General features: G+C 42.4%; 1 protein-coding gene across 1 annotated transcript in view; it reads left to right on the forward strand.

Moving 5' to 3' along the window:
• Window positions 1-14,949: 14,949 nt before the first annotated feature.
• RAB28 (RAB28, member RAS oncogene family) overlaps window positions 14,950-16,185 on the forward strand; it is a 66,996-nt gene continuing 65,760 nt past the window's right edge. Inside the window, exon 1 of the mRNA XM_061993342.1 lies at window positions 14,950-15,356. Coding sequence (XP_061849326.1) covers window positions 15,279-15,356 — 78 coding nt within the window. The 5' untranslated portion in view covers window positions 14,950-15,278. The remainder of the gene's footprint in view (window positions 15,357-16,185) is intronic.

Here is a 16,185-nt window from a genome sequence, read left to right on the forward strand (position 1 = left end):
TCTCAGCCCTCGATTTAGACGTAAAGACGATAGAGAAAAAAAAAACCCTCTAAAACCCCACCAGCCCACTACCTGTTAAAAACCAGGGCACTAAGAACCTGGGAGCCGGGTCCTTCCCTTCTATCCTCGCTGCTCTCCCTGCACGTGGAACTGCAGATCCGCATCTTTGACACTCCCTCCTCGGCTATTTAATCCCACCGGCCCTTATCTCTGTGGGTCCTCATACACCTCCTCATCCTCCTCCCCTCGCTCCCAAGGGATGTGCCCGGCTTTAGGTCAACGGGAGAATGTCTCGACATGAGTGTCCTTGCTCAAGTAATGACAATCAGTGACAGTTTTCTTTGGCTGCAACTGGGAGACTGGGGGGTCAAGAACTGCATCATGCACAGGAGCAGACCCACATCCCTCAGCGGGAGCAGGTCTGGGACTCAGGCATTCAGTAGTGCTGGGGAAGTCATCAAGGACACCTCAGTAAGGATCCTCCAAACTCAGTAGAACAGCAATTGTTAATGACCTTCACTGAGTTTGGACATACTGGTGTAATTAAAGTTTTTCTCTACCAAGCCTCTGCCAGGTGTCTGGGCTCCAGATAGCTCAGTTTCTGCCAAGTTTGGTCTGGGGCTTTCTCTGCATTTTGGGTCACGTTCGCACTGCTTCCACTCTGACCTTTACATGCTCACCCTGGTTGATGAGAGTGAGCTTCCTAAAATATGCAACGAGACAAAACTCATGTCATTTAAGGACTAATATATATTTTTTTCCTGTATGTCTTTGGTAAAGACTAGTCTCTTACTCTATATATCACTCTAGCCAGCTACAGAGACTGGTGATATATGAATTTTAGGAAAAAGAGATTAACATATATCCTATTCTCTGCTAGGATAACCCCAGGGAAAGAAAAACAATATTCCAGAGACAGATCATCTATTTTCCTCGATCACTTTACAAGATACATATTTTATCTTAACACAGCATCTTAAACATGGAGATCGGAGAGATCTGTGTGGGAGCAAGATCTGTTCTGCAGTATATACTGTTTATTCCTTCTGTGGAGTATTTTTTAGGCATTGCTGGAACAGAAAGGTCTCTTAGCTTCCTAGCAAGAGTCCCCACATCAAGGAAAGGATGCAGACCTCAGCGCTGCTTCTGTCTGTCCGCCCTCCCAAGAGCTGCAGCCGCAGCAGCCTGTGATGCCCCGCTGGCTCGATGCGTGGTGTCTGACATCGCCATCTTGTATTCTAGGGTTTCAGCTATTATTTACGAAACCAGAGGCTTTGTCATGAAGTTTCAGTGAAAAGGTGTAATTTGCAAAGAAAAAGGCGCAACTGAGTCTGCAGACTGTTTAACACACTCTCACAAAGGGAGGTGCCAAGTGCCAAGATGCTAAATTCCAACATTTTAACTTCTAGCTAAAGAGAAGTTTAAGCATAACGGAGTCTGTTGGATCTTCTCAAAGGACCAGCAGGTTTTTTTTCTGTCTCTGTTAGGGTACAGCTCAGGCTTTGCTCATCTCTCAGGTATCTCCAGTAGCATGTTTCTTCTAGTCCTGTTTAATACTCTCTAGGAAGAAACTAGCAGAGTTTACCCATCTTTTGTAGACACAAACATGAAGTCGTGGCAATAGTTTTGTGCATATTTTCTGCCTTTGCTACCACCACTGTAACCTCAGACAAATCTCTGCTGTCTCACCATGCAGTTTTGGCGGATGGCTTCTAAAGGTAAAACTGCAGGAAAGAGAAATGCTAAGGAAAATAATTCAAATGAGGTAAGATAACTTAATTATGTGAAGTGATCAGCACAGACATCTGGACAGGTGGAAGGATATATCTATTTTATACCCATTAATAAACACAAAAACGTTTTTGGGAGCTGGAAAGGGAAGGGTAAAATGGAGACAACAGAGGAAATGCAGAAGGGATGTCAAACAGTGTCTTTACTTTCAAATTACCTAATTTATTTCCTTACAGAGAAGACCACATAAAAGATAATGACCCAAAGTTTATTCACTGTTTCCTGACTTTCTTTTTTTTTTTTGATATTATGACCTAGACTACTTAAACACGTTTTTCTTTCTTAATTAAAAAAAAATATAGATTGCAAATCATTGAATCCTTTAAAAGGTATTAAAGTCATACAAGAATGGTGTAATTAGAGTAAGTGATGAAAACTTTCTGGTCAGGACTTCAAAACACGTTGAATTAATAATGAACAATGTGTGTAAGGTGTTGCAAATAATGTTAATTAAAAATGTCCACGTGCAATCCCTTTGAGGGCATGTGAATAAATATCTAACAGTTTCTACTGGGGTCTCAGTTTATAATGAAAATGAGGAAGTCTTTATAATTCATTACTATTACAGAGTCTTTATGAATGGCCTTTCTCATATTTCCTACTGGAAACCATTAGATAATCTGTTTTTATTATACAGAGCCAAACATTTTGCTTAATATTTTTGTATTAGAACAGACCACAGAATCGTGGTGATATTAGCCATCTCATAATTTTTAGGGGTGCCTTAAAACCATGTACATTCATTTGTGTCTTAAGAGTTCCTTAAAGTTATAATCTTTGATCTTTGTTCTCCTAAAAATGTTACCCATGATACGTATAAAGCAGCCATTAAAGGAGTTTCCTACTCTATGTTTCTTCAATAACCACGTACCTTACCACCCACCAATGCTGCAGATTTAAGGGTCCACATAATCAAGTCTGTAAATTAGCAAAAAAATCCAGGCAGCTGGAGCAACCAAGCAGTAGATGGGACATTGGGCTTAATGTTCTCATATTAACACACTAAATAGGCAGAAGAAGAGCTCTTAATTATGCATGGTTTTCTTTTTAATGTCAACAACATACATGTCTCTCTCTCACCTTCCTGCAAAGTCAATATTTTTGAAGGACAAAGCTGAACTAAAGGTGATAACAAAAGTGTGTAAACTGAGGGATTACTCTGACTATCTGAGAAAGGCTGTAAGTGGGAAGCAATGAACTTCATATGTGATCCAAACTGGTGTTCAGTGCTCTAACCTATGAGTTATTCAGCATTTCGAACTGTCAGCTTGTAAATGTAAATCTTACTAAATGTGGAGCAGTAAAAATTTGTAAGTTTCTGTCATTTTGAATTTTAGTGGCTCAAGTTGAAGCCTCCAGCCTTTTAAATCACAACTTGTATGAGCACAGTTCTAAAACATTCACCATTCTTAAACATATGCTTTTCAAAACCTCATTATTGCCTTCACTCACAAAACACCCTTGTCAGGATCCAGGTATGTGTGTCTCATGTCAATGATAGGCTGACAGGCTCATGCCCTCTGTTTAACATCGTATATTGTATAAACCTTTCTTCTCTTCATTTTCACTAGGCAGAAAATAAAGCAGGGTCAGCAGTGACCAGCCATATTTTCTCCTTTGATTTCCAAAAATGTCTTTGCATCTGCATGGCAAGATTCTAGCTCAAGGATCCTTGTTCTGAAGTTGAGACAGACATCGAATGCTTCAGGACAAACGAAAATATACTAACACCTGTCAATTAAAGCTGAAATCTGTAAAGGAATATTTTGGAAAAGTTCTTGCATGACAAAGTGAGATCAGTGGAGATCTCTGGTAACATTTTAATGGATAACAGAGCTTGAGGAGGTGGCAGTTTTGTGTAGGCAAAGGATTGCAGGAACTTGGCCAAACAGCTCAGATATTTATGAGAACTGGGATTTTTTGGTGTTTGTTCTTGTTTTTTGTTTTTTTTTCTTTCCTGAAGATTACAGCTGCCACTGAAGCACCAAAGAGAAGTGACAGAATTGCACAGCATCCAGCAAGTTTCTGTTTGCCACTGGGGATCTGAAACCCACACACTTCACTTGATGTGCTCCAGCAGTCACAGATACATACGTCAGTGTGTGTGGCTGTGGGAGTGAGTGTGCATGTGTCCATTTAAAAGGAACACTATCAATTTGAATATCATATTTTCCTTTAAAAAACACATACTGTAATTATAAGTAGCCATAGAAATCACTGTAAACATTTAAAATTGTGTTGCATGATGAGAAAAATTCAAGAGCCAGTACACCTAATTTAGAGCCTGAATCTTATTTCTCCTAGAACCCTAGGTGTGTATTTTTCGTAATATTTCATCAGGTCCATGAAACAAGATGGGCAAGCTCTTAACTCATTTGATATATCGCCAAACTGAACATGAGTTTTAGAATCTGATTAGCAAGCAAGAATGTTGCCTGTGTAAATTAAAACCAACAGGATCTGATCCACTATTAGATGCTGAAAGGACGTGTGGTGGAATCCTCAAGACGTTGAAAATAATACCTAATCTCTCATTAGTAATAGTTGCATACCGATCAAAACCTTAATTGCAAGGTTTCATCTTGGTCTGCATGAGTACAGAATTGGATATGTAAATCCTGCTGTGTTTCACCTCACTCTCCCTTACTACTTCCTATATTTACTGGTTGCTAATATGTCTCTATAGTTTTGCTAAACATAAATCTGAGATAATCATGCCATAAAATTACTCCAGCTTTGCCGAGAACGCCTATAGTTTTGGCAGCAGTAAACGAACTGCCCTCAAAGATGTAAAATTTCCTGGGAGGAAATTAGTTTGGGAGCACACAGGCTAGTGTTGAGAGAAAGCATTTTGAGTGAGTCATAACTCTTGATACCACATCACAAGAAAATCAATACAAAGTAGAGTTTAGAAAATCAGTTATCCCAGAAATGTTATTCTGCTGATCATACTCACTTATGGGTTATTGGCAGTTAGTTCTGATTTTACTTTTTCATGTGCAATAAGAAAGGAATACTTCAGGAAAAGTGTCTGAAATTTTAGCCCTTCACCATTCCAGCTGAGACACATTACCACTGAGCTGTGAGCTTTCCTGAGTTAAATAACACTGTAATAGCCAAGAGAGTATCTTTATTAGAGCTATGACAGGCCAGCTCCTGAATTGGTCTGTGATGCCCAGCTGCCCAGCCAGGACATCAGTTCTGCAGTTTGCTGGATGTCACAGTAGCAGAAGTGACTGCAGGAATTTGTGCCTGGCCTCATTGCTCATATCACAGCTCAAGTCACCGATGAAGATGAGCTCACGAGAAGCCATGAGGCTGTGTGGGTGAGGTGTGGGTCACATTCACTGCTGCCAAATCCCTCACTGTGGTGGTAACTATGGGCAGAGGTGTGGCAGTCTGGAGGAGTGTAGGGATACTAACAGTGTGAGCTGCTGCAGCTGTTTGCTCTCTGACTGTGAGTCAGAACCCTCTGCCACCCTGAGTAGTGACACAAATGCCTGATGGACACAAGAGATATTCCAAAGCTGATTAAGAGTTGTTACATTTATCTGTTCACATGGGATTCATTTTCTGGCAAAATATACTGGGGTAGTTAGTACTTCAGTCATCTATGCTTTCATTTGCTGACATGTTGCACTGAAATGGCACACCTGATGAGTCTCTGGATGGTTCGTGGAGGGAATACTCGGCTCCATTCTCTCTTGCCCTGTATCTTACACAGCAGTATATAGCTGAGGAGGAGGCTACTAAACATCATGTTACAGACATAGCAAATTTGTTTTGGACTGGAATAGTTGACTACTCAAGAACATCTGGTTTGGTTGCCTGCAGTCATTGCACACCTACATCTCCCATGAAAGTTTCACAGGAAAGTGTGCATCCAGCTGAGTAATTCACAGAACCACAGAATGGTAGGGGTTGGAAGGGACCTCTGGAGATCATCCAGTCCAGCCCACTGCTAAATAGGTTAACTCAGATCAAGTTACATGGGAAAGTGTCCAGACTGAGGTGTACACCCGACTGTTTTGCCAGCTAAAGTCTCTGTCACATTTTCTTCAATGTGACAGAGAACTGTATGCTGGATCATCAGTACCTTCGAGCTTTTAAGACACTTACAGACCAGGAGGTTGAGCAGGGAAGGAGCAGAGGAGTAGACTTTTGTCATTTCACGTCTGAGTCCTCATGTAATTGGACTGGTAATGTTCTGGTGTCTTTTTTCCCATAAAGTATGGGAGCTACTTGAAGAGCTTTGCAGGTGTATGACCAAAATATTTCAAAGTCTAGAGAGCTCTCTTTCTGGAAAAAAGTTCCTTGAACAGAGATCCAAGTTTTGCCAAGTGGATCACAGCTTTGAATATTTTTCTATGCTATACAGAGACTAGTAAAATAAAGCCTTAGAATCTGGAGAACTAATTATGTTTGAGCACACTGAAAGAACAGCTGGTATGGGCTGCAGTGAACACAGAACTGCATGTTTAGGTATAACAGTCATGATTATAAAATCCGCAGTTTAATTCTTGGAGATAAACGTATTTTGGGAGAGACTGAGGCAGGAAACCCTGACCTCTAATCTTGCCTTTGAGGCTGACATCATATGTGACTTTGAGCAGGTCAGTTAGAGTTGTCAGAAAGGGGATTGCAGTGGGTTTCCCGTGTCAAGATTGATTCAACTTATGTATGTGCAGTTCCCTGGACAGAGATTAATAGCAAATTATTATTGTCAGAGGTGTTGATGATAAAAATGCTGAAAGGGATATATTCACTGTCACAGGGATCAAAAATCATTTACAATTATTAATTTGTTCACAAAATTGAGTTTGTCTCCTTGTGAACTGTTCGCAAGTAGATCATATCTTCACAGATTGACAGATTATAAAAAGGCATTTACTGATGTACTTCCAAGAGATTTCTTTTGGCATAAAGTTCAGTGTGAACAAGAATAAGGACCTCCAGGCAAGTGGAAAATAGGATACATTGCAACACAGGTTTACTTCATGTGTCAGATTAATGTCATAGTTTTCTCTGCTGAAAGATTTTTTAGACAAGAATGATACAGTAGATATCATCTACGTGGACTGGTAGAGATACTAATTAAGTCAGAAAGGTAACAATTAGTAGATAAAGTGAAGACTGGAGAACTAGCTAAAGAGAAAATGATGATGGATATTACTGAAAGAAGTATCGGGTTGCATGGGATGGGCTCCCTCAATGATAAGCTTCAGGTGCAATCTTGAGTAATGCATTTTGTAATTAGCTGCCCACAAAAAGCAGAATCAGGCTAATTAACCAGTAAGGATGATGGGAAGTCATAGAGGAGCCTTGACACATTTGGTCAAAATAACTGGGTAACTCTGTGATCTGAAGCACTTGATGTGAGGTAAGATTCAACCATATAAAGTGAAAGGTTATACACTTGGAAACTAGTAACTAAATATTCAGGGAAAGATTGGGCGTTACAGATAACAATTTTAAAGGAGAGTGAGGTGGCTACTAGATCTATTGGAAAGGTAGTTTATGTGTGAAAAAAACAAATACCATTATAGTGGTCATTAATAAAGGCTGGAGGAAAGGAGAAGGAAGAGGGACGTTTGAGGTTATGGCATTTGTCTTTCCAACTAACCATTATATATGCTGAGGCTCTGCCCTCCAGGAAACATCCAAACATCTACCTGCTGATGGGAAGTAGTAAATGAAGTCTCTTTTTTGTTTAGTTCTACTTATTAAACTGTTATTATCTCAACCTTCAGTTCTTGCTTTTGCCCTTCTCATTCTCTCCCTCATCCTGCTGAGGGAGAGTGACTCTCCCTGGCAGATAAGCTCCCACAGAGTGATTAGCTCAATCTACCATGTGGAGTCAAAGAGTTAGACTCTCTAGAACAAGCTTCTGGTTAAGAATGGTGGGGGCAAATAACTTTACTCTTTTTGTGATGGTTTCCTTCCAGACTTCAACAACAGGTCAACATTGATTCAGGTGAGTTCTTCCAAACCCAATTTTTCTAGATGCTAGAAAATAATTGTAGAATTATTTCCCACATTGTTATAAAAGGGAAAAAAAAAAGTTAATGACTTTTTATTGGACTGGTAACAGGTCAATTCTGTAGAAAGCTTTCTCCATTATACTAGCAAGCACTGTGGTTTGGGGTTAAGGAACAGGAATTCCCAATGATCCTCTGTTTTCAGGTGGGAAACTTCAAATTTGCATGACCCTCTCAGTAGAAGTTAGATGTAGTTTGTGTGAATTCTGGTTGCTTCTGCTATAAGTTGGTTCTTGTTTTAAAAAGTCTTTTTGACCTCTTCTCTTTATGTAACTGTTGCTGTTATTTTGTTCGTCTGTGGCTAGATTTTTCTACTCTCTGTTGCCTACTGTGCTTTCCTTCAACACTAAGAAAAAGTGTTTACCACACCAAAAATGTGGTGTGGCTTTATTAGTAAATTTGGCTGGCGGAGAGACCAGAGAATTTGTTTGTGCATTCATACAACTGGAGAGCAAATTTCCAGTGTGGGTTTTTCATGTCAGTTATGGCCAGAATTACTGTTCATGTCTTAAATATTAGCCAGGTGTCAGTTAGATGTTTCCCTTTCCACAACACGGGAAAAATTAGCACCTTACACAAAGGAAAAAGCTACTACTTACTTTACTCAGACACAGACGGTGTAGAATGAGATACTTTCTTTGGGGCCACGTGTCTTGGTCACTTTTGCGGGAGGGAGGATGCGGTTAGCCTTCTCTTAAACATTTAGCTTGGACTGCACAGTCTCATGCTTGGTGAACCTCACTGGTCCTGTTTTACTGGGGAGTGTGTGGAGAACAGATGTCTAGCGGTTCTTCCCTGTTTTATTAGGCAATGTAGTTCATAAAAGTTACGGCCTTCAGTTTAACCATATTCCTGTGTGGAAAGTCTTGTTCACTGCAGTGTCTGGGCCAGAGACATTTACATCACTCTAATCAACAAGCACTTAAAGCAGTTATTCCTTAAATGACCTTAGGTTAGCAAGAAGCAAGATGGAAGAATGCCATTCACAAAGCAAAGATTTCCAACTTGGGTAGGAACTGTTTTTATTTGTATAAAAACAAGTGATTATTTACCATTTCCACTCTGTTGTCAGTCTAGTCAGCTGCATTAATCACCGAGTCTGACTTGAGGCACAATAATCAGCCAGTGCAGAAGAGAAAACGATCTGGTAAAGACATTAGAGATGATAGTGATGAAGAAGAAATAGTTTCTTTTTTATTTGCAAATATCTTAGTGCAGTTAAAATTAACAGCTGCTTCTACTCTGCTCCAGAGCTGAGCAGCAAAATCTACACAATAACACAAATAAATATATTATTATTTTTTTTAATGCACATTCCACTTTTTTTTCCCCGACAATTTTCCTTTTCTTTTAAAGAATGACTCTTTACTTGTTCAAACAGATGGAATGGCATCCTCCACCTTGAAGAAGAGTGTCTATGGATCCCAGCTATAGGGACTCGAAATAGAAAAATTGATACGAATGAAACACAAAGGGAAATGCTTGAGTTTGTGTAAGTACAGGAAGAAAGAGCAGAACAAAAGTTAAGAGTGGCTTGTACTGGTAACAGAGAACACAGGTCCTGTCCATCACTCTTGAGAAATGTGTTGTTTCCATCAAGCCTGAAGACAACAGTACAGATGAGTCACTAGCTAATGACCCTGCATTCCTAACAAAGATGGCAAAAAGGTTGCAGGCTCTCACACATGCCTTCTGTTAGCCCAGAATTCCACCTGGAATCCAGTTTGATTTGCACCTTTTTTCAGAGCTTCAGAGAAACATAAGGCTATTTCCTATGTAGGCAGTGATTTGTGGCTCTCTTGTAGAAGCTTGCATTTAGGAAACAATCTTATACTATATTCTAAAAAAAAATTACACATTCACAAAGGTCTAGTTTGCATTTGTACAATTTGCATTTGCCAACATTGTATGCTACAATTAGTTACTCAAGGTAACTTGAGAACAAGGAGGCAAATGAATCAAAACTGGAACTGTGCTACTTCCTCCTCAAACTGAAACTGATTACCAACAACTGTTTTGTAACAGAATGGTGGAGGGAAAAAAAAAGAGTATTTCTGATTGCCAGCTTAAAACAGGAGCAGAAATGAAAAGCAATGGCTTGCACTGAAAAATGTGACCAGAATATTGTAGAGGAGAACTAGTGTTATCCAAGTGAAGCACAGAAATAAGCAGATGCCACGAAGGAAAATTCCTTTTGACCTAGATGATGAGTAAGCTGGGTATGTGCCTCTGTCTCCCGTGAGGCTGCACAGGAGGGGACTGTGAAGAGTGAGTGGTAAGAGACTTGCACACTTTTTTCCAACCCTCAGAATCTCTCATACCTCTTTCCCAGCACCAGCTTCCTACAACACCCACTCAACTCTGCCAGCCTCCCTTCCCTACTGCCACAGAACCTCTGATTCTTCCAGTGCTGCCTGTCTGCTCTCCTAAATCACTCTGGTCTGTCCTGTCACATACCATTACCTCTGTCTTCTCAAAACTCATTCAACAGTGGTAGTGGTCTGACTTAAGAGTTGCCAAGCCTTCAAATGCTTGAGCTTTTTCAGTCTCAACTGAACTGAAACAACTGATAAGCAATTGTAACAACAGTGATAATCTGAAGAACCAAACCAAACTAAAACATTTATTAAACCCACTGCCTAGCTGATTAAGGTGGAATACTTAGTACTGGCATAGAGCTGCAGCAGCAATTGGTCTGCAGACTCTTAAAAGCCCACAACTGAGAGTCAACAAACACTAAATCTGGGTCTCTGAAGTACACAGATAGGAACTGGCTACACCATTTGGTTTCATATATCAAGAAGTCGATTTACCAATTCAAGAGAAAATGTTCAAGACAAGTAATGAGACAAAACTGGAGATACAATTACTTTATTATCTAAAGTCTAAATAAAACATGGAAACTTTAAAATTCCTGCCACCTCACTTATTAACAATATTCTCAATTACCAGTGGAAATTTCTTTATAAGAAAATAATATATAGAAAGTATGCTGAAAAACAAAAGAGCAAATACCAACATACTGACTGAATGTCCACCAAATTATATATATTTATTTTCTGTGTCATTGGTGACCCGAGGCATTTTTCAGTGAAAGCTTTATTTAGAGGCACTGCTCAAAGATTTTTTTTCCCTTAGTATTCTAAAAATGCAGAAGAGTTTCACAGAAGCTAAAGGGTTGGAAGGGACTTTGAAAGATCATCTAGTCCAGCCCTCCTACCAGAGCAGGACCACCTAGAGTAGGTCACATAGGAAGTCGTCCAGGTGGGGTTTGAATGTCCTCACAGAAGGAGACTCAACAACCCATCTGGGCATCCTGTGCCAGTGCTCCATCAACCTCACAAGGAAGAAATTTTTCCTTATGGTTCTTTGGAACCTCTTGTGTTCTAGCTTGTGTCCATCGCCCCTTGTCCTGTCATTGGACATCACTGAGAACAGCCTGGCTCCATCCTCCTGACATCTAGTCTTTGTATTTGTAAACATTAATGAGTTCACCCCTCAATCTCCTTTTCTCCAAGCTAAAGAGCCTCAGCTCCCTCAGTCTTTTTTAAATAAAGTGAGATGCTCTACTCCCTTCACCATCTTTGTGGCCCTGTACTGAACTCTCTCCAGCACCTCCCTGTCCTTCTTGAACTGAGGGGCCCAGGACTGGATACAATATTTCAGATGTGGTCTCACAAGGGCAGAGCAGAGGGGGAGGATCTTTCTTTCTTGATCTACTGCCCACAGCCCTTCTAATACACCCCAGGATGCCATTGGCCGCCTTGGCCATGAGGGCACACTGCTGGCTCACGCTCATCTTGCTGTCCACCAGCACCTCCATGTCCCTTTCCCCTATACCCCTCTAAGAGTTCATTCCCCAGTCTGTACTGGTACCTGGGGTTATCTTTTCCAGAAGCAAGACTCTACACTTGCCCTTGTTGAATTTAATTAGATTTCTCCCTGTTCAACCCTACAGCCTGTCCAGGTCTCGTTGAATGGCAGCACAGCCTTCTGGTGTGTCACCCACACCCCCAGTTTAGGATCATCAGCAAACCTGCTGACAATGAAAAAAAAATGTACTGTTCTGTTTGCTAATTCCAGTGCTTTTCAACATGCTTCATATTATTTCCTTTACATACAAAGTATCAAGCAGTTCAAGACTAGCTTCCTTTCATCTACAAAAAGTTGTTCATATTTAGCAAATAACAAACTAGTTAAGACTGCAATGACAAAAATATGTCAATTTGAAAAGCTCCCTAGAGGGCATGTGCTGGCACCAACAACACATACCACTCCACATAAAATAACCACACCACACTGTTCATGTGCTTGCTGAACATTGACAAATTAAGATACAGAAATATTTGTAGTCTGATTCTTTGCTCCATTGTGCTAGTATAAAGTGAAGTAATAGCAAACAACAGTCTCTTGTAGTTCCATTGTGAATGAAAGCATTAACTCCACTGGTCAGCTTTAATCTTGAAAGCTGATTTTTTCACATAGTAACTATGGATGACAGATATCCTAAAATCCTTTCACTTCACAACTGCAGATCGGCAGAGTTGTCCTGTTATGTTACTATGCTCTCTCCTGGGGTAGTTTCCGTTCATCTTTCTCAGTAGTCAATAGCAAACATGCATGTTTATTCATATTAGGTATTCTTTGTATTTCCAAAATTATTCGTCAATATATAGGTGCTTATTTAAATAGATCAAATACACAGCCTCAAGAAAACTTCAAGCCTATGAATGCTGTATTAAAGATGAAGTGGTTCTTTCTCTATTGTTCACTTACATAGATGATGGCATGAACTTTACTAGGCTCAGGTGATTTGTGGAGGAAAAATAAACATAATCTAAGAAGAAAATGAAGTTTGGAGATGTGCATTATAACACACATAATTCTTGTCTTGTGGTTTGCACAGAACCCTGCTTCTCCCCAAAGGTGATGAAGGGCTTTGAATTTATCTCTTATCTTCTTTCTTAACATGACTGAGGCAGAATTGGCAGGAATATGAACAATTCCATCAACAGAGATTTATCTGTCACGTGTCTGCCCTGATGTGATATGTGGAGCTTTAAAATGTCAAATGCCACTTGTACGACCTTTCAGCATGTCAGAAATCGTAAAGGAAAATTCCATGTTTGCCCATGTTGCTCTTCCTTGCAAGAAATGCTGTTCTGCCATGCCCTGATGCTGATCATGCTGAAGTTCCTAGTTAAGAGAATCTGCAGTATAATTAGGCTAAAAGATGAAGTGGAAAATAGTTGATGACTAACACGTTTAATTTGAGTACAAAGAAAGTGACAAAGATGCATGTCTGGTTCTCCATTCACAGAATCACAGAATCTTAAGGGTTGGAAGGGACCTTGAAAGATTATCTAGACCAACCCCCCTGCCAGAGCAGGACCACCTGGATTAAGAACTAAGGTCTGCTTTTTTATTCCCCCTCCTTTTTATTCAGAATGTCATTGGGAAAGCATTTGGTCTCAATTCTCCAAAAACTTGAATACGTGAGCAATAAAGAAGCTTCCCGATCCTGCTGAGGATTCAGTAGAACAGTGTACTTTTTGCACTGGAAATTTCTGACATACATTTCAAAATGAAAACCTGAAAGAGACTGAAAGAGGTGTGATTCCTATTTGGGCATTGTACAGTGTTATTCTGAAAATTCTTAGCTTGATATTGAATCCATTAAAATACATCTATACTTTAAACAGTTTTAGCTGTCTCTTTTGTCCAAATTGTTGTGTAAACTGTGACCGAAGAATTGTCATCACTTGTAGTACTGGAAAGATATGTTGAACAGGTGTTTGCAGGTATCTTTATGAATGACTTTGCAATAGAGAATATTATTCTTAAATAGAATTAAGTATATAATAGAATTCTTAAATATAATTCTCAACTATTCTTAAATTAGAGAGTATTACTCTTAAAGTTGCAGATATAATCATGTTGGAAGTGATAGAACACAGTCTGGAGGGCAAGATTATAAATACAATTATATTGAGAAATTGTGCAAGTAGCATGAAATATGTGATAAAATTCAATAGAGACAAACAGAAATCATTACAGGTAAACAAGAATAAAACCTCAAAGTGTACAAAATTGTAATAACAGGAGGAGATTCAAAGGTTTTTTAGTAAATCAGAAACAGTATGAGTCAGCAATGTCATACTGTGAAGAAAGCAAATATCATACTGGGATATATAAACAGGAGTCTCGTATGTAAGACACATGAAGTAATACTTCCACTCGACTCAGTACTCATAAGGCTTCAACCGAAGTACTGTATCCAGTTTTTGGCACACTGCTTCACGAAAGTGGAGAGAGGCCAAAGGAAAGCAATGAGAATAATCAGAAGTCTTCAAAAGACAAACCAGGGAAAGACTGAAGGAAGAAGAGATGTTTAGTCTACAGGAAAGGAGGCAGACTGAAGGCATGCTCACAATTTTCAAACACATGGAAGGCTGCTGTGAAGGGCCTTGCAAACCGCTCTCCATGGACAGTGTGCATAATGAAACAGTGGTTTAAAGTTCAGTACGGGCTACGCCAACAGGTTTTTTTACTTCTCACCTATATGGCTAGGAAAGTTCTGAGTAGGTGACCGAAGAAAACAGTGGTGTCCCTGTCTGGTGGGTTCAGGAGAACGCTGGGCAAGGAGGTGCCAAGCACGCCCGAGCTGTGCTGCAGGCAATTCGGCAGGACTCAGTGCAGTGCTTGCCTTCCTACTCGCCTTCTACATCAGCATACTTCTTAACAAATATCTTGCTGCCGTGTGGAAGCCCCAATGGGAAAGGGACGCGGCGACGGGAGTGCACGTGGCTGAAACAGAAACGCATCCCCTTGGCTGACGGAGGTCACCTCTGCCAGGGCGAACGGCAGGCGCCCGGCTTCCTGCCCTCACGGCAAACCTCCCTGGGCATCACCCCGTTCCCGTTGTCCCGGAGCGAGCGCCTCGGCTGCTGCCGAGGCCGCCCGTCCCCGGCGGGCTCCGGCCATCGCGGCCACGACGGCGCGCGGCCTCGAGCGCTGCCCCGCCCCCGCGACCTCTGGCCCCGCGTTCCCTAGTAACCGCGCGCGGCGTCACGTCGGGGCTTAACCACCGCGGCGCCCAGCGCGGAGTCGGGCTGAACCATTCGCGCGGCCGCTGGCGGGGGGGAGAGAAGTGTAGGCGTCGCGGGTGTCTTCTGCTTGCGCGTCCCGCGGCTGTACAAATTGTGCCTGTGGCGCCCGCCTGCGAGTTCCTTTCTCCCCCTTTCCTCCTCTCTCTCGTTGGTTTCGTCCCGTACGGGCCATAGCGACGGTGGGCGCGCTGAGGGAAGATGGCGGCGCCGGCCCTTGTACCGCTGTCGCCTCCGTGAGCGCGGCGTTCGCTCCTTTCCCCCTTCCTCTCCTCGTTCCGGTGCCCCGTCCCTCCCGGCTGCCCCTCGTCTCTTCTCCTCCACTGCTGGGAGCGCAGGGGCCATGTCGGACTCGGAGGAGGAGGAGAGTCCGGACCGCCAGCTCAAGCTAGTAGTGCTGGGGGACGGCACCACTGGCAAGGTCAGTGCCGGCCGCTGCCGGCAGCGCCCGCCCCGCTCCTCTCTGTAGCCGCGTTACCCCAAGCCCCGTCCCTGGCCCTCTCGCTCAGGAGCGAGCAGTCCGCGGCGGCTTCCGATCTATGGCGCTGCCGCTGTCGCGATACCCGTCGGTGTGACGCCGGCTGACTGCTCCCGGCCGTGCACTTCTCCCTTTCCGTGGTGTCCCCGGCGTGTGTGGGGCGGGGGCGTCGCGGACGGCGGCCTGCGGGCAGAGCCGGATTTTTTCCGGGGAGCTGAGCTCCGAAGCCGCCCCGTCCCCGCGGCCAGCCCGGCAACCAAGCCCTCCAACGGGATTTCGTGGCCCCCGAAGAAGAGGCTGGGTGAACAAACACACGACTTTAATCCAATTTCCTTGAGCCTTAATAAAAGGAGCAGCTAATAACGTAACGACTGCGGTGTACGGAGCTGCCGGTTATCCCTCCGTTGGCGCTGCGGACCGCGCTGGGGTGGCGGGGGGCGCAGGGGTGGCTCGGGCTGCGCTGGCGGGCGGGCAGTGCCTGGGAGAGCTCGGGGTAGGGGCCGGGCACCGCGATTCGCAGGTCCTGCCGAGTAGACGGGCAGGGTAGTGTGCTTAGATGGGTTTCTAGGCTCTCTTCGTTTCTGCTTCAGAGCTAATGACCTCCTGGGGCGGACAGAACAGTTTGCATCTCTTAGAGTTATTGTTTCAGAGTTTGGAAAGACAATTCTGGGACAATTTAATGTTTGTGACGTCTACTTTTTTGTTTGTTTGTTTCCCCTATGTATAATCTACATACTATTTCTGGGAATTTGTTTATAAACAAGTTGTACTT

This window comes from Colius striatus, chromosome 3, assembly GCF_028858725.1.
Source record: "Colius striatus isolate bColStr4 chromosome 3, bColStr4.1.hap1, whole genome shotgun sequence".
In the NCBI taxonomy this organism is placed as follows: domain Eukaryota; kingdom Metazoa; phylum Chordata; class Aves; order Coliiformes; family Coliidae; genus Colius; species Colius striatus.